The sequence below is a fragment of the Coturnix japonica genome, chromosome 2 (genome assembly GCF_001577835.2).
Source record: "Coturnix japonica isolate 7356 chromosome 2, Coturnix japonica 2.1, whole genome shotgun sequence".
Lineage (NCBI taxonomy): Eukaryota > Metazoa > Chordata > Aves > Galliformes > Phasianidae > Coturnix > Coturnix japonica.
In genome coordinates this window covers 6841411-6868000 of record NC_029517.1, presented here as the reverse complement: position 1 = coordinate 6868000, position 26590 = coordinate 6841411, and the positions used below count along the sequence as shown (strand labels likewise).

The 26590-nt window shown below is 45.3% G+C and overlaps 1 protein-coding gene and 1 long non-coding RNA gene across 4 annotated transcripts in view; one reads left to right on the top strand and one right to left on the bottom strand.

The window, feature by feature from the left end:
* LOC107308814 overlaps nucleotides 1-15535 on the top strand; it is a 65918-nt gene extending 50383 nt beyond the window's left edge. The window contains exons 3-4 of one of the 3 annotated variants that reach the window (XR_004306326.1): nucleotides 6209-6314; nucleotides 6919-15535. This is a non-coding gene — a long non-coding RNA (uncharacterized LOC107308814). Of the gene's footprint in view, nucleotides 1-6208 lie in introns of all 3 variants that reach the window. The other 2 variants (XR_004306325.1, XR_004306324.1) reach the window with 2 other exon arrangements.
* Nucleotides 15536-17222: 1687 nt separating this feature from the next.
* On the bottom strand, nucleotides 17223-20392 carry HTR5A (5-hydroxytryptamine receptor 5A). Its single transcript, XM_015852808.2, has 2 exons — nucleotides 19540-20392; nucleotides 17223-19012 (listed from the first exon to the last, which is right to left on the bottom strand). The coding sequence occupies exons 1-2, from the start codon at nucleotides 20275-20277 to the stop codon at nucleotides 18680-18682; spliced, it is 1071 nt and encodes a 356-aa protein (XP_015708294.1). The 5' UTR covers nucleotides 20278-20392; the 3' UTR covers nucleotides 17223-18679.
* Nucleotides 20393-26590: the final 6198 nt, after the last annotated feature.

Below are 26590 nucleotides of genomic sequence, written 5' to 3'. Positions count from 1 at the left end.
ACTGGAGGAACATTGAGGTCTCTGGCTGTGGCAGTGGTTCCCACTTGCTTGAGAAGGACTTTTTATGAGATGGAATAAACTGTATCGGGAGTTAGAGGTTTAATCAGCACCTTTAATGTGAGGCAATGTTACAGACAATTAAGCAGGAGCTTGTACTCATAAAAACAAATGTGAGATTACTCAGGAATGCCAGCAGTCTGGGAGGAGATTTGCAGAGCATGGTATTGGAAGGAACATGAGTGGGTGACAATAAGCAGTGTAGGTAGCAAAGAAAGCCTTAATGTGCACTCCAACCCCATGGGCATCGAGACCAGGGTTTGAGGCCAAGGGTTGGCTGAACAGGATGCAATGAAAATCTTCATGGTTGCTGGTTTGCTTTGGTTACCAGCAAAAAAGTGCTCTTGATATTCCTCTGCACAACCACAGCGGCAGCAGGGATGGATGGCTGTGCCTTTCCTTTTGCTGTGCAGCTGGAATTCCTTGAAGGACCTCTTAATTCATATATTGCTAAAACAAAAAGAGGTTATGGGAAAGACAGCAGAGTCAGCTGGCTTTTTTTGTTGAGGAGAATTGTGAGCTAGTCAAGGCAGAGCACAAAATGGAAAGGGTCACAGACCTGAATGTGGCAAGAAGATTTAAAGCTCAGAAACTGTGCCAAAGGAGATAAAACCAGATCTCTGTCAAGAGGTGTCAGTTTCCCTGCAGACACTGAACAGTCAGACAGCACATCTGCATGCAGAGGAGCCCATCTGCAAATCTCTCATCTTGGAACAGGGAAGCAGCTCAGAAAAATGGCCCACAGCCTCCTATAGGAAATTTCCCATGACACAAGGGAATGCAGTGAGATATTGGCTGACCTGAAAGTTGATGACAGATGTGAAAGGCAGCACAAAATTTGAAAATTCATCATCAGAAAGCTCTTGGTGTGAGCCAGAGGCTTGGCAATGCAGTGGGATTGATGGGTAAGTGATACAGACATGGCATTTACAGCAGTTCCAAGGAGCTGAAGAAGACCTTAAGTATGAAAGAGCCCAACTTTGAGTGAGAAAGGACCTCTGGCAAGCAGAAATTAGGTCAGGTTTCCTGCAGCCTCTCCCCATTCCTATTCAGTCAACATATGGCCTCACAGACTTTGATGGAAACGCAGCAAGATGAGCTTCTTTCCACTTTCTTTGACTTTCTCAACAAAGCAATGGGTAGGGAGATCCCATACAGCTGGGTTTAATATGCATGAGGACAAAAGCAATCCTCAGCTGGCTCGTGATATTACTGAGTCTTAGAAAAAGTCATAAATTCCATCTGCAATGACAGGGAAATTAGTGATTATGGGGGAAAAAAATAAGGGAGGCTGTTCAGTTAACTGCAGAAACAGTGTAAAAATTGGCAAGCAAAAAAGGCTACTGTAAACAGGAGACTACCAAGGATAAATTAATTAAAATGAGTCCTTCAGTCTGAGAAACAAGGACAGTAAGCGGAAGAAACTAATGTAGGACGTTGAAACACCACCTCTCCATGTCTGGTTTCCATCTGGGCAGCTTAGCCAGAGTTTGGCAGAACAATCTTATAATTTGTTATCAGATGTTTTGATGGCAACGTTGTGCCTCAATCTTATATCACTGCTGAGCTCAGCCGCAGATGGAACCGAGGCGCCACCACCACAAACAAGGTGACCAGTTGGCAAGATAGTGAATCAAGGATCTTCAGTGGGTGGCTCAAGAGATATTTCCTTCTGGAACTGGGAGATGCTCCCATAACCAACACAAATACCACTTTGTTCAATACAAGTTCTACCCCAGCGGTTCAGCCAAGAAAAATGGCACTGAGGAGAAACAGATGGCAGCAAACAAAGGAAAAGTCTCTTTTTACGATTCTTATCCTCTGACACAAACATACGGCTCCCTGGAGGCTTTAACAGGTTCATTTTTGGTTTTCTGCGCTAGGACTTAAGCATTGCAAATGGAAATGAATCTGGAGGACGAGGGGAATCTGCCTTTGGAGCAGAACAAAGCCTGTGGCACTCGGAGATGATGGCTCTCAGTCTGTGCATTGTTCCTGGCACATTTGGGGAGCTCACAGAGAAAGCATTACATGGCATGCCTATTGAATTTCAAATAAATATAAAGCATCTCGATCCCTCTCAATTTATTCATTGAAAATGTCTTCTACCTTTTCTGGTAATATCAGCACTAGCTGGAAGTAACTATATTTGCCTGTTGGGTGCTTTGATGTGTAGGATTTGAATGCTTTGGAGAGGATTGAATAAGNACTACAAATTCTGGTAATATCAGCACTAGCTGGAAGTAACTATATTTGCCTGTTGGGTGCTTTGATGTGTAGGATTTGAATGCTTTGGAGAGGATTGAATAAGTGTTTCAACATGAAAAAGCGGCACAGATACACCTGACAGAATCAACTGAGAAGAATGCAAATAGAAGTTCTGATAGAGAGATAACAGTGACACCTGGAGAGTCATAGATACAGTGGGTAAAATCCTCAAGTGGGGACCTGAGCATGAGAAACCAACCTTCTTGTTTTAACTAATGAGACTGTTTCTGCTTTGATTGATTTCAGCTGTAATGAGTATTTTCAACCCTTTTCAGTTCATATGTATTTCTGTCCATTTTGAAGGACTACATATACCTGCTTGTCTCCCTTGGACTTGTTTCTTGCAACCAGACACACACATTCACAGCTGAAAACACCATCTACCTCTTAATTGACTATAAGCTTGAAATTTGGCTTGCTTTCCATGATTAATTTTTGCTCCTTGTAATGAATCCTTCATTCTCCTGAGATCGTTTCAGTTTGGAATCCCATGGTTCAGGCAGAGATCCATCTGCAGAGCACTAGACACGAATACCTGTAGCTTCCTTTTATTATTCATACATGTCACTAACATGGGAGCTCATTCTATTTGCCGTGACGATCTTCTACTTCAACTGGTGAATGCTGTATAGAAGCAGTAATGGGCATTACTTTATATCTTGTTCTGAGGCTTATGTACTTTCCATGGTTATCAAGGCAGCCCTCCTGTTAAAAAAAGGATTTAGCAAATATCTATGTGCTAAAAGAGCAATTTAGAAGAGATGAGTTTCTGAACTGGCAGGATTATTTGCAGGCTTAAAAAAGTGTTATTTAAAATGCACTTGGTTTAAATGATGGATATTCAGTACTATGAAACACCCCCCAGCAAACGTGATCCAAAGGAGTTTTCTTTTGTAAAAGCCTTTCACAATAGGCACATCCTGCCTCGGTATCTTCAGTTGCTTATTTCAGATTGCCTGCAGACTGTGAACAAAGTGGCTACAGCATGTGAAAACCCACACACTCCTTACTACAGAGGATTACAATCCTTTTCTGTGGTGAGACAGCTGCTGCTATGAACAGTGCTGGACAAGAAATTACAGCCCTCAAGAAAGGAGTGGGATTTGAGGACAAGCTGGGTGAAACATGCAGGGTGATATCACTTTGACATACTTATCCAACTTCTCCAGACTGCACTGTGAGAACTGATGGCATTTGCCTGAGGGGCTGCTGCAAGTGCTGTGGGCAATTCTGCACCCCAGGGAGATGGTCTCAAGCAGAGCATCCTATAGTGCCATGGCTCCTTCTCATGCAACAGGCAGGAAGGGTGTGAGCAGTACTGGCCCTTTCTACTCTGTACATTGGAACTTGAGTACCAAAAAACCCACAACACTTAATGAAAATGGTACTGTCGTAGAATCATAGAATGGTTTGAGTTGGAAGGGACCCTTAAGGTTCCCCTAGTCCAACACCCTGCAATGAACAGGGATGTCTACAAGGATGTCACCCAAGTAAACATCCATATGTTCCACCAGACCAAGACTTGCGTGCAAAGAACTGAAGATACACGAGCAAGCCAGGATAAAAAGTCATAGCTTGCTGAAGAATGGAGATTTCCCAACCAGTGGAGCCAGGAAACCAAGCACGAAAGAGCACAACCTTTGTGAGACTGTTCCCAGTCAAACTGGCCATTCTTTTGCCCTCCTGCTGTGCAGAGCTGCTCATCCTAGTGTTCCCTGTAGGGAATCAGCTTGCAGAGAAAGGCTGCCCATTCTGTTCTCTAGGCAAACAGGATCTGAATGCTGCCAGTTTCAGTATGTTCTTAAGATACAGTGTGTGTTGTGTGGCCTCATGTGAAAGCATCCCATGCAGGAGATGTTTTCCTCCTGGAAGGGGTGCACGGGGACATGCTGGAGCCTTGTTCTGGGAGCAGATCTGCACTCTGCCAATTGCTTTGTGCTGTTGTACTACACACATTTCTCATTGCAAAAGGAGGCATAATAAACTTATCTTTAAACAGACAAACCTTTAGGATAATGAGAAGGGAGAACTGCTTCTCTCCCTGCTCAGATAACAAATTTGACTGCTGATGTGAAAAAGTCTGTTATGTAAAAGCAGAGTGCAGCTGAGAAATACCAGACATCTTAAAGGCAGCAGATTTCTCTGAAGGGCCTCTTCTGCCTCTGCCTACACTGGGGTTTGGACTGGAGACCCCAGCACTCTGCTCTGGTTTGTATTGTTTGGACATATGTTAAAATTGACTTGTTTACTCATTTTATATTTTATATTTTCACATAAATCTGATAAAATCTCAGTAACTTTTATGCTCCTGGAATTGCCGATGTGAGATGGCAATAATGGACACATGCTGGATTTTATCACATCTCAACCACTGGTCACATCCTGAGCAGACTGGTCCATGAACACAGGTGAGGTGGGCAAGTTGGGTCAAAAGATGCAGAGGAGCCTGGAGGAGAAGAAGGGAGGAGAGCTAGAGCAAGATGTGACATTTATCCTGCTGGTTTCTCTGCCACCATGCCTGTCCTAAAGGCAATACCAAGGTCACAGGGTGCATATTCCCTGCTGTATATCTGTGGTCAAACTGAGATGCATGAATTCCTTCAAGGCACTGTGCTTCGTATCAACAGCAAACTTATGTTCCGGGGGAGAGTAATTTGGAAGCCAATTTCCCCTCTTTCATATTTGCAGTCAGTTCCTTTCTGTCCTCTGCAGAACTTTCCCTCTGAGGACAGCCAGCCCTAATTAATGCACTTCTGGCTTCTTCAAAGGGCCTTGCCATTTACCTAGAGAACTTCAGTGGTAGTCAGAAAGGTAAGATAAAAAAAGGAAAAAATGAGGTTTGCACCAGTATTGATGAGAACTGTTAGTGAGCCTGGTTGTGTGCTCAGGAGCCTCTCTCTCTACACGGTGTCAACTCAGCTGCCCATCTTTGGGTGATCCAGGCTAGCAGTCTACCGCTAGCTGGCTTACATGAGTAGTCTTGGTGTTACATAAATATCTTGGTGTTATAATTCTAGTCCAACTAGCAACATTCTACATCTTACATTGTCACCTATTGCTGTTAGTTTTTGACTGTGCTATTTGAGAAAGAAGAAATGTTTTTCATTAATAACTATTACTTCAAGGAAAAGACAACTAAACAATACTCAGGAATATCATTCGGCCTATGGTTTTTCTGAGATGGGTTTTGAAATCCAAATGGATTCCAAAAAGCAAATGGATTTGGAAGAAAAGCACAGCTCACCTGTTGAACTCAGAGGGATAGCACAGGCAGGGCTCAAGTTGATGGATCTCCTAATGGGAAAGCTCCTTTCTTGCTAATACCAGTTCACACTGGTACAGGAAAAGTCATAGAAATATTGTTGAAAAAATAACTCATTGCTTAACTGAAGTAAGTGATCCTTTTGCAGAGATAAAGTGAAAATGCGAGACTTTTCAATATGCGATGTGTCAGTTTTCATCAGTGCTTCTTAGGTGCAAGCTAAGAGCTGCAAGATCATTTCAGGCCTTAAAAATAGGGAAAAATGCAACTGAAAATGCCATGAAATAATTTTCTAGGCACTTAATTATTTTTAAAGGTAATTAAAGGTCTCCACCTGGACCAATTTTCTGTATGATAATGATGTGGTTACTGCTGGATGTTTCCAGGTAGCCCTGTGTATCTGTAAAGTTCATGCTTCTTCAAGGAAGCTTTGGGAATATAGCACACATTCATCTTAACTTTATTTCTCCTTTAAACAAAATGAGTTATTTCAGATCAATTACTTTCTTGCTCCCATATAAAATTTCAAGCTTGGCTTATGTTTTCTTTCAAAAGCATTTGTAATTTATCTAATAAGCAATGAATGGGGGATACTTACCATCTTCATCTCTCCTCTGACAGAGCAACAACTTCTACCAGCCTTCCGGACTCTCCCTGCATAGACCAGCACTATGGAGCTCCAGGAGCTTCTCTGGTACATTCATAGATTCCATCCAAGTATCAGGAGGTAATTACAGGGGAAAAATAGTGGTCCCTGTTACACTCGTGGATGGTTTCTATTTTTCTAAGTCAACTATTGAGCTAACATGCCAGTTTCCATCTGTAATCTAGACAGTGGCTGACTGTCGCAGAGGTGCAACTTAATGCAGCCCGACAGGCATCCTTTGGGGTGATTTATGGGAAGAGTAGCCAAGGCACAGTGATTAATTGGTCTAAGTGGAGAGAGAGCTGTAAACAAATCTCCTTGGCTCCTACTCAGCAAGAAGCTCTCTCAGACTTTTTAGGGTTTTAATTTTAATTATTTTTAGATCATTTTCTTAATCAGATCCAAATGGTATCAGCAATCTAAATTCTGACATTTGAGGTTTAGGTTAGGACTGATCACCTCTGTAACATTTGCACTAAGATAATGAACAGTTTGTGGATCACTGAGGGTCTGCTCTGTGCCCTGGCATTACATTTCTGGGGTAGGTAAGACCCTGTGAGCCCTTTTGCACCCTGTGATGTCTCATTGTGGTATCAAGCAAGTGTTTTATTGCAGGTTTATTTTGATTAGCAGGCTAGGAGTCCAAGGCTGCGTTAATGTTAATGTGAGCATCTCATTGATTCAGTCTTCAGGGCTGCAAATTTTAAGCATGAGGAAGAGCAAGCATTAAAGCCACTGGTATTTAAGGGAGCTCAAATCCAAACTCAATCTGAAGCTGGAGAAACAATCTTTGGTCTCTAAGTGAGTACTGAGATCAATTCACAAGTTCCCCTCTTACTATAATTTCTAGAGGATTCAACCTTTCCCCTCCTTCACTGTCCTCAGCCCTTATACCTGTCATGATCTGAATCTTAGAAAAAACAAATACTTGCTTCATGTAAGGGTAAAGTGCTTGGTTATCTCTTTCCACCATTAACTATCCTAGCAAGCCTTGGATTTTTCTTACATGATACTACTTTATTATGGTTCCTATTGAGAAGGATCCCTATCATCAGACTGTTCACAGGAGAACATCTATAGAAGTTTAGAGATTTTGCAGAAATTCAAGAAATTTATCTAAGTAAGTGCTTCCCCTTTAGGATGCTTAGCAAATAGAAGCATAACTGTTCAAATCCATCCAAATTCTGTATTTACTTTGTTGTTATTTGAAAATCTAATAAGTGGGCTCACAGCAATTTCCTAGTGTTCCCGCTACCACTGCTTACATTTTTGTTTCTATTCATTTAGCCTCAGAAACCAGTGAACCGTTCCGACAGCTCTGACTACAATTTCTCATCTTCTTGTGTAGGAGCCTTTTGGGGTTTGCAGCCAGGAGCTGATTTCAAGGAAGACCAGTACAGCACCGCATCAAGGATCTCACTGGTTTTCTACCATGTGCTGTGATCATATGGCAGGGCCACCTGTCTGTGAGTGGGTGGGTGAGTGAGTGACCACGCCAGGCCATCCGCCCATGGAGATCTTCATCCCATAAACTGGCATTTGCCCACTGTCCCTGAGTCTGCTTGGATGGACACAGACCAACTCCCACGTGTTCTCATTGAATCATGCCTCCAGAACGAGTCCTTGGCAACCTTCACAGATCCCTTTTCTATTCCAGCTCACTCTTCTTTTTCTACTTTTGAAGGCATTTCAGATAAGTAGGTTCAAAAAGAATACACAGAACAACATGCAGAGCAATGACCCCAGAACAGCCTGTGGAGTAGGAGAAAAAAAAAAAAACAACAAAAAAGGTAAAGAAGTGTCTGAGCACAACAGATTTCCACCCTCCAACTCTCTTCTCAGCTTGTACCTCCTGTAAATCCTTTTGTACCTGCATCATAGAAGCACCAAGATGCCCCAGCTGGCATCACAGCCCTTTTGCAGAAAGGATCGTACAACAAGTAGTGAAAGAGTAAATGAGACGGTGAATGTACTCAGATTAAAGGCAAGATCCACGCTGTCTTCTGTCTTCTTCGGGGCTCACTGCAACAGAAATGACAGGTCTTTGAGAAGGATGAGGGATGGAACAGAAAAAAAGGGTTCATGTGAGCCTTGGTGTCAATAGAAGAATTGACAGGAAATCAACGTTTCATGTGAGCCTTATTTGCTTGTCTATGGAGGGCAGAAAGGAGTAAGCTCTTGGGTATTTTCAGGATGAACACTTTTGACTTCAGGTTCTTGGAACTTCAGCCAGCTCCGTTGCATCCAAACTCAACAATGTGTGTAAGACCTGCAGTTGCCAATCTTGTATTTACTCTGCGGCAAACGAATGATTTCCTGTTGAAACCACAGGAGCCATCACTTGAAAAAGCATCAGCGTTTTTGCCTTTGGACATTTAAGTTCTCACTTACAAAGAATGGCCAGTAGCCAAAGACCTGTTGTGTCACCTGTTAAAAAACAGTTGCTTTCCCTTCCCATTGTTCAGTTATAGAGTTCTACTAAACCTTCCATTCCACGCAGCCTTAGCAAACTTGCTCCAGGAAAGCATTTGACCACCAGGATCTTTGGCTAAATGAGAAAGTCCTTCTGTACTCCCACTCAGCCAAAACATAACCAAACAAAACCAACCCAAACATCATTAGTGCTCTAACAGTTTTTAAACAAATGTTTCATATTGCCTAAATCTCACCTTACAGAGTGCTTTCTCATGCCCAGGATGTGCTTGGTGTTCTTCCTGGCTATCAGAGTTATCACTCCTTTCCAGCAGCCAGCACTGAGGTGCCACAAGACCCAAGAAACGTGAAGCTTGGCTTTTACAAAGAGTGCCAATCAAATGACCAACTGGAAGAGATGTTTAAGTTGTTGGCAGAATTCCTCTCTCTTCATTAGCTTCCCTGTGGCGAGTTTGACATCCACATAATGCACCCGCACACCACCAAACGGCTTCCACGTAACTTGTGCAATTTTTTTTTCCTGAAGAAATGAAAAGAAAGGGAAAAAGAGGCTTTTGTATCTTTTTCTCCTTTAAGTACTTGTGAGACATGTAGCTGCAGGAATTCTCCAGATGATCCCCGAAGGCAGTAACAAAAAGGAGACAATAAACATTTTTCCTTTATTAAAAAAAAGTAATAGTTTTCATTAATTCCAAGAATACTGGAAGTCAGAGTACAAGAACTATCCCTTGTTCCCACACGCAATCAGACACTGGAACAATAGATTTAATTGCAGTAGAGGGTATGAATGTGAATAAATAAAGTTATCTGTCATTTTGCAGTCAGAATGACTTGCTTGTCCCTAGAAGATTTTCAGTCCTGTTAGTCTAACACTGAAGACTTAAAAAAAAACAAACAAACACAACCACAAACAAAACCTTCATTCGGGTATTTTTAACAGGATTAGATTAAAACAAACCAATTTTAGTAGTGATGAGCCAAATGAGAGTGAATTCTGCAGGTTACAGTACGGGTCCATTCTGACCCAGACCATTCAGTGATTCTACAATTTTCTAAATTAAATTAAATTAAATTTTCTAAATTCTAAAATATTTGAGAGTATATGGACTACTACAAAGAACAGTGAATCTGCAGATAGTAAACAGGGACCTTTACTGTATTGTCCCATTGAAGGAGGATCAATGGAAGTCTTGTCCAGAATCCCTCTGAATTGTGAAAGCTAAGGTGGAACAGAGAGGATAGAGTATATATGTATACACATATAATTCACTCCTTAAAAAACAGCTCAGGCCTCAGCTTCAGTGGATTGAGCAGTGAGAAATGCTGCATCCACATTTTAAAGAGGTTGAGTGTAATGCCAGAAATCATGGTCTGCTGGGGTTTATACCTTGACTGTGCAAGATGATTGATGTTATAATAAGAAGTTAATTACCAAAACAACTGGAAGGTCACGAGCTCCAAATTTCAGCTCTGTAACATTGCTGCAGAAGTGAGAATCTGAATTTTGTTAACATCACTGAACATTCCAGTAGTGGCTGCTGTCCTATTACGTCCATAACACAACTGTGGTGACAGATGTTGCCAGCTGCATGAATTGGAGACGTGGCCCATTGGAGGAGGACGAGTTTCTTTGGAAGTCTGAGTGGCCTCAGAGAAAAAAAAGCCAAAACTGACATTCTACATCTCTCCTTTTTCAATGTGTGAGAAAAGAACCGAAAGATAGAAGAGAGTAGGGGAGAAACTCTACCAGACTCCTAGATTTGTCTGGTCATCAAAGAGAAAGAAAAAGTAAATTCATTTTCTGTTCTTCTCTGGTTTTTAAATTAATTTGTACCCCGTGAAATAGGGAGGTGAAATTAATCTCACCTCCCTATAGAAGTCTTCATATTTAATGTTTAAATGTGAGCTGGTGTCTGGAGGCTTCTTTCATATTCATGGCAGAAACTTCTATTTTTAGCAGTGCCCGACTCCTTTTGAATGGAGAGTTGGGCAACAAGATGCTCCAGAAAATACCTCTCGGTGATGGCTGTGGTCTTCACCTTCTGCTCTTGTTTCTGAGCTGTGTATAGTGGCCTATCTACGGCATCAGCCCTTTGTGCATCATGAAGAGCATTTTGTTCTAAGTGATCACAGCAGTTGCCAAAACTTTTTGCTAATCACCTCTGGAATAAGTTCATGAAATGTTTTATCTTTTTAAAATCACATCAGTTTATGCAACAGATAAATGCAACAAGCTAACAGAATCTTCCTGAGTGAAAATCAGCTTCTCTTTAGCTTGCCTTTCCTTTTATCCTTGATCAGAGAGAGGCTTTTTATACTGAGAGGGATTTTTTGTCCTTCATATGTTTGCACAAAGAGTCTTCCTAGACAGGAGAAAGCAAAACAGAATAAAACAAAGTGTGTGTCAGTGTGTGCAGCGTATGGTTTGTAGGAAAATAATGCACTTGGGGTGATATTTTCCAGTGCTCATGGGCTGATCAGTGTGCCCAGAAAGGATGCTTTTCCTGGGTGTATTCAGGCATGCAGTGCTATTTGCTTGGTCGGAGGAGGCCAGTGGGTCTGACTTGGTTCAGAGAGCTGCTTTAGGAGTTATAGAGATGAAAGTATTTGCACAAAGCCAAGCATCCAAGTGCTAAACACCTTGTACACACTGCTCATTTCTCAGCATCCCACACAGCTACAGCATACTTGCTAAAGGGCAGAGTGCACTTTGCTTCCACTCTCAGTGCTGAGGCGTGGGTCATCGGGTTATTGGGGTGCTTCATTACCCTTCAGATAAAAGAAGCCTGAATATCTTGTCGTCTCCAAGGATCACGTCTGGGAACAACAAAAGGGATATTGCTCCTTGGGAGGAAATTAAAACTAATCAGTCTCTCCTTGCCCTGCGCTGCCACCTCCAGCAGATCTGAGAGCACTCAGCTCCTGACCTCACTGAGCTGAGCTGGGTGCAGAGGAACTGCTCTGCTCCAATATAGGGCTGTACTATGGGGCCCATCCTGCCCAAACTGCTCTGTGGGTCTCCATGGGTGGCAGCTCCCCCAGCTGCTGCACTATGGGCTCCTCTATGGCTGCACATAGAGATCTGCTTTGTGTGATGCCCCTGGGTGCAGGGGGACAGCCTGCCCCTCCATGGCTCAGTCCTGCCCAGCACTGGGTCCCTTTTGGAGCATCTGGAGTTGTCTCTGATCTGGGGCAGTCCCCCACTCCCAAAATCTTGCCATGTCATCCCTATACACTGCCAAGTGGGGTGTGAACCTCTCTCTGAGGATGCCCCAAAAGAACCAATTGCCACAGCAGTGCTAGGTAAGGTGTGGATGAGACATTTCACTTTGTTCCTGGAAGAAGCAGGCTCCCTGCAGGTGGGTAACTGCTGCCTTGGAGACAGGTGGAAATACAGTGACAGCACAGAGGGTGAGAGCTCGTCTGAGGAGCAGCGGTGGATCTGCTGTCAAATAGGTTTTGTTCAAGACTTATTTGCTGTGTTCTGCATTCAAATACCAACCATGCTGGGGTCTCCAAAGGAATTTCAAGGGTTTATGCTGTTTATAACCTTGTCTGGAGGCATAAATGTTCACTTCAATGAGAAATAGCGCTGACTTTCCTTTTGGTTGGCCACTGTTAACGCCACATGAAGTAGCCCAAAGGATTCAGCCACGGTAACATGCTATGAATTCCCCTTAAGGCCAAGGTCTGTGCTGCCAAACTGTGGGAAGCAGAGCAGTGTGGCTGTGTGCTGCCTCTGCCTCCTCTTAAAAACCCTCCAAAAACCTGAATCATTTTACACCACAAAACTTGCAGTTTCCTTCTCCACTCCCATTCTAGATATCCAGCAATCCCCTGTGCCAGCGCTGCCTTGCACTTCACATCTGCTGCTCTCCTCCTGTCTGTTTAATATTCACCCCAAGCACTGAGCACCCTTCCTTAATGCACCTGCAGTCATTGGCAGTGGGTGAGCAGCTGAGGAGAGAGAAAAATCACAGCCCTGCACCTCCTGACACCGTGTGAGGGGCTCCATATGCTCTGTGCTCACTGGAAGATATGAAACTGGCATTGCATCAAAACTGTCCTCCCCACCTTTGAAAGCAGGTCTGCATCTAAAGCGTGGCACGACGTGACCATCAGCTTGGTGTAGGGCTCTGCTTTTCCCCTTTAAGACTGGCTGGCAGGAGCACTGGGAATCTATAGGGCAGGGTAGAAGGCTCTATGAGGGCATCATGGGGTGATCACATTCATTTTCATGAAAGTCTATGTGCTGCAAGCTCTTCTGGGGTGGAAATGGCTGTTTGTTCTAGACGGTCCATGTGTGAAGGGCACGCTGATGTTCAGAGCTTCCCTTCTTCTTTCCCTTCCCATCCCTCTGACCAGCAGGTTACTTTGATAACAAAGAGATTTCCACCTTTCACAGCCAGCTCAGGGACTGGGCAGGACGTAATACCCAAACGAAGTAGTAAATATTCCATTTCCAACAAAGAGGCTGGGGCACTGTTATCCTGTAGTCAAGGGTACAGCAGGTGGAGGAATGTTTCCCTTCATTTCCAGAGCAAACCTCTTGGAGCTGCTCCCAGCCTCACGTGGGCATTGCAGAGGTGCTTCTCCACTGATGGAGGTGCTGGTTAGGCTGAGGAACTACAGTGGTGCCAGGGGGATGTGGAGAAAGGCCCCATCTGTTTTGCTTTTGAGGTGGTTAGGGGAAACCTTGGACTTGCCCAGCATGGGAAGTTGCATTGAGGCTGCATGGCTGATTCTGGTTGCATGCAGGAGAAGCAGTGAGATCCAATGAACTGAAATTGCAGCTCTTGGATGCAGGCCATGAACAGGCAGTAAATACACCAACATATTCTGAATGGACCAACCTGTTCAGCTCCTTCCGTACTGCCCCGACCTACTTGCACCCTCATTTTCCTGTACAAGTGAGGTCATATTTACACCTTCTTCCAATCTATGAGCAATTAGCAAATATTGGGCTGTTTGAACCACACATTGATTTCTTCTTCTCTTTTTCATGGAAATATTGAGTGTCACCAAGCCAGGTTCATTACCAAGGGATGAATACTTAATATCACCATTTGCAGTGAACCACATGTTGCAGTCAAAAAAGACATCGATGTGATTTATTTTAATTATATTTATTTCCTTGTAATTTCTTATTCATCGAGTCCTTTATCAGCTATTCCAAGGATCAATTTCCAGCTGTAAATCAGTAACAGTATTAGCCTTAGGAACACTTGGCTCCATGCGCCCTTTTAAAGCACTAGCACAGCTTCAGCTCTCATCCAGTCCTCTGTGCTCAGGTGTTAGAGAAACTAGCAGCAATTTAAACAGCTCTTTGGCCACCTCCCTTAAAGTCAAGGCCCATTCTGGCAGGTTGGTGATGTTCAGCATATTGCAATGGGGACATGGATTTTGCCAGGAGTGTTTTACCACATGGAGCATTCATGGCACCCACGTTACGATCCCTGTGTGTTTGCTGTCTGCTCTGTGGGTACAGTAATGGATACAAGGGGAAGAAGGTTGACATGCCCCTCATGCACAAAGCAGCCTAAATCACTACTTTACAACAATCCCTTTGACACTTTGTCAGTTGCACCTCACCGCAGCTACTGCAGGAACTAACAGTCATTAATTACCTTTGTCAGCTGACATTGCCTTAATTGTCTGCAGCTTTACTTCCACGAACCCACCAGTTTGAGCTGTCAGAGCCAGTTTAAAGGCTGCAGCTCTCAGAGGTAATCTATGGGAAAAATCCAGGTGAGTTAATGGAAAGTGAAGTCACCTGGCTGTGTGGGATCCGTGCACATCCCAACATCACCTGAGTGCCCTGCTTTCATTGGGGAGCACAGCAGGAAGATGCTCAGCCAACCACCATGTAATTTGAGGGAGTTCTTTTATGTCCTTTCCCTAAAATACCCAGAAGTGGGGCAGCGTGCTGCCTGGAGAGCCATTGCTCCCTGGACCTTGACCAGCATCACATTGAGCAGGCAGCACACAGCACTGCATGGCCGCTGCATCCAGCAGCTCCATGCAGATGTTTGTCAAGCTGTCAGGGCACTGAGAAGGAAATGAATTAATCGGAGGTGTAGTAGGTGAGTTCAATCTTTTCTGCAAGTATTATACAGCTATTAAAATTGCATAGGAAAGTCAATAGCGATGGGTAATAAAGTTCTTCTGAGAAATTCAATAGGAGCCCAATTTTTAATGCAGCTTGGTATTCAAAGCAGAGCGTTCCACATCCAGCTACGTGATAAACATTTACTAATTAATCCTCACAAACCCTCAGCAAGGTGGATCTCTTCACATCGCTGACTCTGTTTAATAAACGGGAACAAGAAGGTACAAGACACATCCTTTGAAGCTGGGGTTATAGATGTCTTTAAACAAGGGCTGGGTCTCTGGGAGCCTGTTCAGTACATGTATCTGAATTGCTTTCTGTGAAAAGCCTCAGAGCTGGGATCAGAAGTCAAGGTTTCTTTATGCTCCTTCACATGCTCTGATCACAGCCACATTTTTTGATGTAAATCTTCAGCACAGTCTCTGAAATACTGATATTTTTTTTCCTGTGTTATCACATTACATTGTGGGGATGGTATTTAGAAGAAAAGCCAATGGTCTTAAGCCTCAAGCTGTAGGAATTGGCCCATAATGGAGCCTCTAATTACATACAGAATCAGAGGAATGAGACTCAGGAAGCTGAGTTGGAAGCTGCTATTTGCAGAAGATCAGTAAGGATTATATGGGCTGTGGGTTGTCACATAGATGCGGATGCAGTTTGTGCCAGGACAATGGACTACCTGCAACTATGGACAACTTAGAAACATTTAGTGTCATCTTATAATTCTCTTCAGTCTCCTCATTGCCCCTTATAGCATGAATAAACACAGGATATAACAAAGGAGAGCTTCATCCCAGACACCAAGCTGGAACAGAGGTAAGAGTCTTTCCTATTGATCTCAGTGTTGTCTACTTACATGGGGTACAAAGCTGAATGTGCAAGAATCCCACTGCAAGAATGACAAAGATTACTCATCCAGTAGCAAATTAAAATGGGGACAGACACAGCCCAGACATGAGGTGCTATAAACATGATGGTTTTTTGTTAAAACAGTGGGATAACGTCCAACTTCCCAAACAGTTTGTCCTTCTGTGCTGAAATCATTGCCATGGTGGCCAAACAATTAAAGAAGTGACATAAGCAGGAACATACCAGTGACACAGACATCTGATCATTTAACATCATGTATTTGGAGACATTTTTACCCAACAGTATTTAGCTCAAAAGCTATTTCTTGTGTTTCAGACCTAAGGAAGAATTGACATGCTTCACTTGGAGTACTGTGTCCAGATATGGAGTCCTCAGCACAGGAGAGACATGGACCTGTTGGGATGTATCCACAGGTGGGCCACAAAAATGGCCTAAGGGATGGAACACCTCACCTACAGGGACAGGCTGAGTGAGCTGGGGCTGTGCAGCATGGAGAAGGCTCAGGGGGGACCTGAGAGTGGCCTGTCAGTGTCTAAAGGGGGGCTATAAGAAAGAAAGGGACAGACTCTTTAGCAGGGTCTGCTGTGATAGGATGATGGGAAATGGTTTCAAACAAATAGAGAAGAGGTTTAGATTGGATATAAGGAAGAAGTTTTTTTTACAGTAAGGGTGGTGAAGCACTGGCACAGGTTGCACACAGAAGCAGAGGATGCCCCATCCCTGGAGGCATTCAATGTCAGGCTGGATTGAGCACCTGATGGAGCTGTAGGTATCTCTGCTTACTGCAGGGAGTTGGATTAAATGGCCTTTAAGGGTCACTTCCAACTCAATTCTATGTGATAGTTTTAGAAGTGTGTGGATTGTATTTCAGAGGAGTGTTGTTCAGACAAAGCAAATAGTCCATCTTATGCTTACAGGCTTCGCTGAAAATGACTGTGTAGCTCCCACTACCTCAGTTGAATATGGCTGGATAAGGAGGTATTTTTCCAGCTCATTTCTGGATGAACAGCCCTTCACACAACAAAAGCACTTAAGTTCCCCAAAAGTACAACTCTGTGCTGGTGATGAGCTGTCCAGAGAAAGCAGTGGAACTTTAATACCTTCACAACAAAAGCAGCTCAAGAGTTTATCACAATTTTCTGATACACCAGAGAGATCACTGCCTCATGTAATAAAGAAATGAAATAGCCTTTTACTAGCTGTGGGGAGGTTGGTCCCTCTGCTTAGTGAGGAGCAGAGACTGTTTCAGGGAATTAGAAGATTGTTCCCATTCTGCCCATCTTCTTGATTTAATTAACATTAAAGCTATGGTTTTACAAGTCCGAGAAGTCGTCCGCTGCCTTCAATGAGGGTAAGGCTTTACCTAATATTTTGAACAGACTATTATAAAGTAGTGTTGAAAAAGATCTCAGGGGCCACCTTATCTCTTCTCTTGCCTGGAGGCGGATCAGCTGCATCTGTGTCATTCCTGATGGATATTTAGCCCTGCAAGGGCTACAAGGCTTGGAAGCACCTTGAGCTCTGCTTCCATTTGTACCTGTCTCAAGACTTGAAAAGAAAAAGGGCTTTTTTTTTTGTCTTTAAAAACATTTCTAACAGGATTTTTGACTGGTTTAAGGGACCAGTGACAATTTTCACTTCTGATGTCTCGTGATCCACTGAGGATAAGAACTAATCCTGTCCATCACCAGGAGACTCTCCCATGATTTATGGACATTTTTCCCTTTTATCTCTTCTTCTTGAAAGATCTGATACCGAATCATGTCATTCCAGTTCCAATCTGATTTCAGTGGCTGCCCCTAAAGAAGTGATGGTTAAAAACAATGCTGAGGCCTGTCAGTCTTTCAGCAGCACAGTACAAAGTGCATAATTCTATCTCTAGGAGTAAAATGTCAACAACGATGTGGGCAACAAGGGACGGCGGGGGAACCACAGAGCAACAGCCACCAGGCAGAATATCTGTAGAGGGGCAAAAGAATAAGTTTGGGCCTCACAGCAGAGCACATCTATGGGTTGGTTCTGCTTCCAGAATGAAACGGTGCCCATCATTAACTTCCTTGTGTCTGCAGTCCAGTGCCCTTGGAAATTCAATGGGATCTTTGCTTTGACTCAAGTCATACTTGAGTCACACTCATAAATACCAATACACAGCTCCACGTTGATGGGAAATCTGAAATGCCCTCCCTGTATCCCCTGCAATGACAGGAAACCTGCCCCACATCTGCTCAAAATCACATCTGTGATTTAGAATGGCAAACACGGACACAAAGTTTAAACATTCACAGCCCAGGAATGCCTGGGGTTTTGGAAAGTAAAAGTCTGAAGCAGATGCTTATCAGTTAAGCAATGAGACAGGTGGATTTCCCATGCATTATTTCTCATTCCAGTGTGTACCATGCATTAAGCTTTCACAGTAAATATATATTTTTTAAAAACCTGCTACATGGAACAGAATAGCAAATAGCACAATCTGTTGTTGATGTGAAAAAGGGCTTTGTACTTGGGACTCTGCTTTTAACCCTTTAACGAGGAGATTCTCTCTCAAATACAAACACTAAACAATCTCTACCAGTGAAAGCTATGACAGTCTGTTCAACCAACCCAGGAACATCGAGTTTCATCCATAGTCACCAACTGCCCTGACACTGAGGGCTCCCAGCTTTGCAAGTGGGACAAAGCTGATTAATGCTCCAGGAGACCAGCAGTGGGCCACACCAGAGTTTCAAATAGGAACCTTTCCCAGAAGCCATCACTGCACCATTACTGTCACCCCAGTGTCCCAAGAGCATCACTGTGAAGGGAGGAGGAAAGCAGTGGGGCACCAGAGGCAGAATTCTTTGCTGCTTGACAGAGAAACCCTTGCATGCTGCTTCATGAATAATAGCGACTGCATAGGAACAGGGACCATTGCTGGGATGTACCCATGGGGACACATCCTTGGCATCACCACCGTGTTTGTGGTTGTCAGCTTCCTCAGGAGTTTATCAGGTTCCACTGAGAGCTGAGAATAACCTCCTGGGGCAGAGAAAGCTTGTCAGTGCTGTCTAAAGAATAGGTTCCGGAAAGCATTGTTGTAGTTTTTGTTGAAAGCAGTGTAAATAAGGGGATTAAAAAAGGAATTGGAATAGCCTAGCCATAGAAATATACTCTTCCAAATGGGTGGGATGTTGCAGGAGCAGAGTGGGCTGATGAGCTCCGTGATGAAGAAAGGGATCCAGCAGAGCACGAAGACTCCAATGAGGATGCCCACCATGAGGGCAGCTCTCCTCTCCTTCTGCTCTCTCCACGTGTCTCCGTCTGTCTGGAACGTAACCGTGGCGTGCCGGACAGTGAAGACCATCTGTGGATGCTGGGCAGCTTCCTTTATCTGCCAAAGACAAACACAAGTCAACACTGTATGCGTCTCGGCCGGCTAATCCTGCACAGTGGGTATGCAGCCAAGGCACAGGGAAATGCAAGCCATCTACGTCACGCTCAGGTTGGAGTGAGGCTGGGGCTGTGACCCTTTTGTGGATGACCTGAGACAATAGGGACATATGTGTGCGTAGAACTGCTCACGTATCACAAGATTATTTCCCAGTTTACGATCAGATCAGTAAAAGAGGCACACAACCACATGCCATACACACAAGTCTTGTATTCTCCAATGCAAGACTTCCCCTCAAGAGACCTTTACAGTGCACAGTCACCATTCTCAGGATCAACTGACACAACCCAGGAAGGATTTGCAAACATGTTTTGCATGGGTAAACCCAGACCCTCCTCAAATCCCATTTGCTCACCAGCTGATCCTCCCAGCTGGGTTGGGATCCCAATTCTTTCACACCCTGGGTGCAGCTCAGCCCTGTTACTCCCAAGAGTTCCCTAGAGCAAAAGACAAGGCAGGTGACCTACCTCCAGGGCTTCTGGTGAGACGGGGGTGATGGAGTTGCTCTTCCGAGAACCAATGCGAAACTTGGCCGCCTTGTAGATCTTCCAGTAGACAAACAGCACCACACACAGGGGCAGGTAGAAGGCCCCGAAGGTGGAGAAGATGGTGTAGGAAGGCTCATGGCTTACCTGGCACTCCTCACTGTCCTCTGAGTAAGTCTCTCCCCAGCCAAAGAGCAGCGGGGCCAGGGAGATGAAGGCAGAGAGCATCCAGGTGAGCGCGATCATGATGTTGGAGATTCGGCGTCGGGTGCGCAGTGTGTACTCCAGGTGCCGGGTGATGGACCAGTAGCGGTCGAGGGCGATGGCAGTGACGTTCCAGATGCTGGCAGTGCAGCACAGGACATCGAAAGAGATCCACACCTGACACAGAGATCGACCCAGCCGCCACCGCCGCCCTGACAACTCGTGCACCAAACTCAGGGGCATGACGAGGGCCGCCACCATCACGTCAGAGATGGCCATGGACGCCACCAAGTTGTGGGGCACCCGATGAAACGTGCGCACGCGGAAGATGGTGGCCAGGACCAAGCCGTTCCATAGGAAAGTGGCCACCACCAGCATGGCCAGGAGGGTGAGGACGAGCACGCTGAAGACGGAGAGCTGTGCCCTGCCACCCTCCAGCCCGCCAGATGACCCACTCCGGTTACTGGTATCCAGCGTCGCGCCGCTGAGGCAGCTGATGTTGAGCTGGCGGTCCATGCCACCGCGCTGGGCACCGGGACTCCTCGGTGCTCGGTGCTACCGCGAGCGCGCAGAGCCCCCGGCCGCCCCTCGCCGCTCCGCGCTGCCCTTCGCCGGGGTCTTCATCCCCGGGAGGAACAGCCGTACGTCAGCAGCCGCAGGCTGACGGCAGCCCCCCGGCCCCACGCCCGCCCCGGTGGCGGCAGCGGCGGCTCCGCGGGCGCGGCGGCTCCGCGGCTCCCCCCGGCGGAGCGGATCGGGGCGGCGCGGAGCAGCGCGGAGAGGATCGGGGCGGCGGCGGAGGAGCCGGCGGCGGGCAGGTGAGTGCCCCGGGCCGGGTGCTTAGTCATGGCACGGCGCCGGTATCGCCTCGCCGCCACCGGAGCCGGGCGGTGCGGGTAGCCGAGCAGGGATGCGCGATGCGGGATGCGGCTTTGTCCCCGCCGGGGCCGCTGGGGGTGGGTTATTCCCCGCGGTGGGGCGTAGGGTGGATAGCAAAAGGAGAAAGTTAGCGTGCGTGTTGCACTGAACCCGGGTCCTTCTGCAAATCTGCTGGGGAATGTCATGGCAATGTTACGGCTTCTATGTAATCTGTACGAAACAAACCGGCTGGTGGTTCTGCTTGTCTGTGTCGAGGGATTATTTCTTTGAGAACTTCTGCTCTGGCGTTTCCTAACTTGTTAGCAATCGGCGAGCCCTTTCTTAGCGGTAATCTCTCTCTTTGCTATTGTTATTGACTACTGCATGGGCATTTCACCTGCTTGAGATGAGAAATGGGATTCTGGGCCTTGGAACAGAAAGCAGAATAGAGATGCATCGAGCAGGTTTCCTGCGCACCGGCTCCATGCAGGCTCCAGCCTGGGCAGCTCTCGGCAGGGCTGTGCCTGTGTGGGCACGGTGCCGCTCCGGACTGCCCCACTGAGGGCTTCGAAGGGCTTCCAGGTAGGAGCTGCTGTCACCGGGCATGGGCACGTGGCTGGGACAAGAGCATATGCCAACACAAAGCACCTGCTGCTTGCAGTGGCAGGACAGCTCTATGGGAAGAGGGAATTGCACCCGTGTCAGGAAATGGGGGCGATGGCACTTGCTGGTGAACTGCACTTTCAGAGAGTCGGGAGAGAAAACACAAATGGAGGTGATGCTGTGAGGAGTACCCGGTGCGTGCTGTGCTGTGTGTTTAGGGGCAGCCTCACAGACAGCCCCTTAATGGGGTTGGGAACACAGTGTGGGGAAGCCCTGAGCCCAGTGAGCGATCTGAAGACGGTCACCTTGTGTTAGTGGAAAGGGCATCTGCCCGTACAGGTTCATGCTGTGCTGTGACATTTGTCCTCAGAGCCAAGAAACAGGAGCTGGTCTGGTTTAGTTGTTAGAAGGGATTTAGCCTTAGGGATTGAAAGATGATTTCAGAAGTATACTGCCATCTTCTTGGGGGAGAGGTGGTTATTTTGTCTTTTGTACTCATGAATGCTGCCAATTTGGAAGGGCTAGTTTCTGTATTTAATGATTCAAAGGCCAGATGAGGTTCGTATGCTTTCATAAAAGCCTCTTGATTTCAGAATCTGGGTTTGCAAGGTGCCAGATGTCCTTGACTATCATTCAACTGATCAGAACACTCAGCAACTGCTGGCACTGAGAGGTTTTTGTAGTGTTGGTCCTCCCTGGAGAATCACGTATACATACATATATAAAGCCCATAATTCACAGATTCTGGAGTTTAATGGGTTGGTTGAGTATTGACTGCAAACAGAAACTGGAGATAAATGCACACGCATTTATATGTCTGTATAGAATTTCTATGGAAGTGAAGAATTCCTCACCTGGGATGGAAGAACCCTGTAGAGCTGTTCATGCTGGGGATTAACCTGGTAGCAAGCAGGGCTTGGGTAGCCTCCTACTTGGGCAAAAGTGCTATGGAGAAGAGTACAGCCCACAGGTCAGGGGATGTAATTATTTCTGCTGTTCAGCATTTCTTGGAATATCGTGTTCAGTTTGGGTTTCCTCTGTAAACAGTGTTGACATAATGGAAGAAATCCAGTGGTAAGTCATCATGATGGTGAGTGGACTGGTATCTGGTATATAAGGAGGGGGATAGCAGAGTTTTTCCACTCTAAAAAGAGGAGGTAAAGGGAAGAATCTTAGTGCTGTCTCCAGCTGCCTCATGTGAGGGTATAGAGAAGGGGGAGACAGACGCTTCTTGGAGATACATAGAGATGGGTCAGGATGCACTGGATGTGAGCTGAAATATTAGGTATCCCAATGAGAAATTAGGACATAAATGTTCTCCTGGACAGCAGTCAAGATTTGAAATGAGTCCAGAGAGGCTGCGAGATCCCCATCCTTGGTTATATTCAAAATCCATCTGGACAAGACTGTGAGTACCTGTTTGAACTCTGAATAGGGCCTTTCTTTAATGGGAGTTGGACTGAGTGCTCTCCAGTGGTTCTTTGGGCAACCCATGCCAGTTCACTCACTGGCACAGTGCTAACCTAAATTTCCCCTCTTTCAGTTTAAGTCCATTCCCCTTGACCTTATGCTATCTACTTGCACAAAATTTGGTCCCCCTCTTGCTTGTAAGCTCCTTTCAAGTACTGGAAGGTTGCAGTGAGGTCTTTCTTGAACCTTTCTTGAACCCCAAGCAAAACAATTCCAACACTCCCAAACTTTGATCATAGAAATGGTGTTCCAGCCCTGCAATCATCTTTGTAACCCTCCTCTGGACCCACTACACATCCTTCTTGCACTGGGGGCCCCAGGGCTGTATGCAGTACTCCAGATGGTGCCTTATAAGGGCAGAGTAAAGGGGGACAATCCCCCCACTGCTGGCTACCCCTCTATTGATGCAGCCCTTTTGGCCTGCAAAAGCACATTGCTGGCTCATGTCCTCTTGCCCTCCAGTCCTTGTCTGCAGAGCTGCTCTCCAGGAGTTCATTTCCCAGTCTGTACTCATATCTAGGATTGCCCTGATCCAAGTGCAGCACCTTGTACCACCTGCTGGGTACCTTCCAATTCATAAAATCCCAATGTGCTGATAGTTGTAGGCTGAGTGGGAACCCCAGGCATATTCACTGCAGAGCCCATTCCTATGTGAATGTCCAACTAACTCCCTCCTGTAGGGATGGGATGAATAGACTTTTACCGTCAGTCTGTATACAGATCCCTTGAACCTCTGCACTTAAAACAGGCAGAAAAATGAATTTCTGAGCAAACCTGATGAATAAAGGAGAACTTAAGGCTATAGGGGAGGTGATGCTGCTGGGCTGAGCTTTAAAGGAATACATGTACTCACTTCATGTATACACCAGCACTGAAAGCTTTGCTCAGTTCCCAGCCAGGCTGCTCAGTAAGTATGCAGTCTGTCAGCACAATTTGTAAACCTCAGGTAGTTACCAATTAAATTCCATTCAATGTTCCTCAGTTCCAGCTTGCTCATTTTACATCCAGACATGCTTTCTGAACACACTTGCACACCGCCCACTCCTTTTCCTGTAAAGGCATAACTTTCCAAATGTAATATACCCCAAACGCGAGGCTGTTCTCGCACCCTCGCAGCCCATCCACACTTCTGATTATCACTCTAGTCTTTCCAAAACTAAGATCTTCAGGCATGTGTTGTGTTAGACTTGTGATGCCCCACTTCTGGCTTGGTTTGGATTTCAGTGCCCTGTAGTTGTAGGAAGGCAGTTTTGGGGAGCAAGAGGAGGATGTATTACTATTTTAATTGCCGAGAGGCTGGTTGTTCTGGGTAGCTCTCTCTGCTGTAGTTAGGAGTGTTTACTGACCTTCTAACTAATGTGACTTAACTCCTGTTGGAATTCATAGAATCATGGAATCATAGAACGCCCTGGGCCATAAGGGACCTCAAGGATCACCAATCCCCCTGCCACATGCAGGGCCACAAGCTTCTATATCTAATACCAGACCAGGCTGCCCAGGGCCCCATCCAGCCTGGCCTTAAATACCTCCAGGGCCGGGGCATCCACAGCCTCTCTGGGCAGCCTGTGCCAGCACCTCACCACTCTCTCTATAAAGAACTTCCCCTTATTTTAATATATATAATTAATATAATTGATCCTTAGTTTTTGGCTTAGGGAAATAAAATAATCTGTATTCACAGTGAAAGATGGAGCAGAACTTCAGAAAGTCTTATGGGCAGCTCCGGCATCATTCACTGCCACCGTTAGGGTTGTACTTTGTGTAAATAAATGAAATGTAAATATTTTATCCCTCCTTTCGTACCTTCAGGGACAACATTAATCATATGTGTAATATCAGGGGAATCCGCAGAGTTGCTCGGTGTCAGGTTGGCTTTAAGTCAAAGGTACTTTGCAGTGAGCAGTTGTGACAGCGATGCAATAACTCGGGGCCTGCCTCAGGGGGTGCTGCCCTCATAAGGCATCCACAGCCCTCATGCGTTTCTCTGTTGCTTGCAAATACTTAACACGTATATATACCTGCATCTGTAATATCCCTTACCTGTGGTCAGTCCCTGGGAGCTGTGCCTCTCTCCTGTCTCTGATGGAGTTAGTCTCTGCAGGTTGCAGATTACTGTCAAAAATTATCCTTATTTCTGATGATATTTTTAAGTTTAAAAATGTCAAAGCATATTTTGCTTCTAGGAGAGCACAGTATCCTGTGGGTCTATCAATCTTCTAGAATAGCAGGTCTATAGGAGAATAATAAGAAATCGTGTGTGAAGTCTAGGTGACTCCAAGTTATTACATGAGCTCTGGCAATCAAAGCTGCCAATGCAAACTCTCAGGGCTCTGCCAGGCTGACAGATGGTATGATGACAGGGAATAGATGGGTCTCTAGAACTCAATTATCATTGCAGTTCAGGCTTTTTTCCTTATGCCAAGTTCTGGAAGAGATTTGTTTATCCTGAGCGTTATGCATTTTGGCAGATAATTTGCATAGGTGTGAAGCTATAGAAAGGCTGTGACAGTGTTAGCCTGAATCATGGCTTTTCCTGACGTGTGCTGTTTTCCAGGTTACCTTTCTGCTTCCTACAGGAGGGGAGTCAACTTTTTACAAGGGTAGATAATGGCAGGACAAGGGGAAACGGTTTTTAGCTGAAGGAGGGAAGATTTAGGTTGGATATCAGGATGAAGTTCTTTACAGAGAGAGTGGTGAGGTGATGGCACAGGTGGCCCAGAGGATGCCCCGTCACTGGAGGTGTTCAAGGCCAGGTTGGATGGGACCCTGGGCAGCCTGGTCTGGTATTAAATGTAGAGGCTGGTGGCCCTGCATGCAGCAGGGGGTTTGGAGCTTGATGATCTTTGAGGTCCTCTCAATCCCAAGCCACTCTATGATTCTGTGATTCAGGACTGATTCTGTTACCGTAACAAATTGGATGTGTGTGCAAAAATGAAACCACAAAAGTCAGCCATCAAATAATATATTCAGTGGGTGATCCTTTTCTCTTTTTCCACCCTGATAGCCTGATTTATTTATTTGCCATTGATTTTTGCCCTCTCCCCTTCTCCTCTGAGCAGCCACAGCCACATCCCTCTCACTTACATGGCATGGAAAGCATTGGTGGTTCACATTTCTCAGCCTGGGTACTGCTGATGGATGTCTCAGGTTCATATTCACGTGCCGCTTCCTTCCCATTGTGGAATACTTTCCTCCTCCTGATTTTTCACCACAACTATCACAGGCAAATGGCAGCAAACCTTTCCAGCTATTTGAGCAGACCACTGTTTTTAGAGGACCCCAAGTGGTTCCTTCTACTTCAGCAGTGTCTTACTGTTACAGCTGTAAAATTCTCATGAACTCACACGATGGAAGCAATTGTATAGATGTGTTTGTATATATTTTTTCCTTTGCTAGGATTTTTAACAGCAACACGGTTACTTTTAACAGCCAGTATTGACTGCTTTGACAGCAAAATGCTGTCAGATCTTTCCTAATTGTTTGGCAATGTGTTTTATTACAAAATAGCTGGTACTTTTGTTGCGGATGTCTGCTGGTCTGAGTCAGCAGGTTTCAACAGTGGGTCTGATCTCAGCTACTAAAGGAGCCAAAGATGTGACTTCCCTATAGAATTTCAAAGCAAATTGAGTCCAAATCTTCCATTCTGATGTCACTAAGTGCTTTCAGAGTCTTGTACAATCACGTTTCATGGGTGTCTTCGTTAATGAAGGTGTTATCCATCTTCACAAAAGATGGTTCACAGATTATTTAAGAAGATGAACCTTATTTCGAAAACAAATAAGTCTTACTGTGTAAAGACTTTACTTACTTATAAAGGGACTCCTCATCTGCCCTGATACCTCCTCAGAGCCAGTGTCCTTCTTCCTCCACAAACTTCTCTGTCTTCGCTTCACCATAT

Coding starts and splice junctions, on each gene's coding strand:
- HTR5A (XM_015852808.2), bottom strand. CDS start 20,277: ATGGACCGCCAGCTCAACATCAGCTGCCTCAGCGGCGCGACGCTGGAT. Junction 19,013..19,539: donor TCTCACCAGAAGCCCTGGAG/GTAGGTCACCTG, acceptor TGTCTTTGGCAG/ATAAAGGAAGCTGCCCAGCA.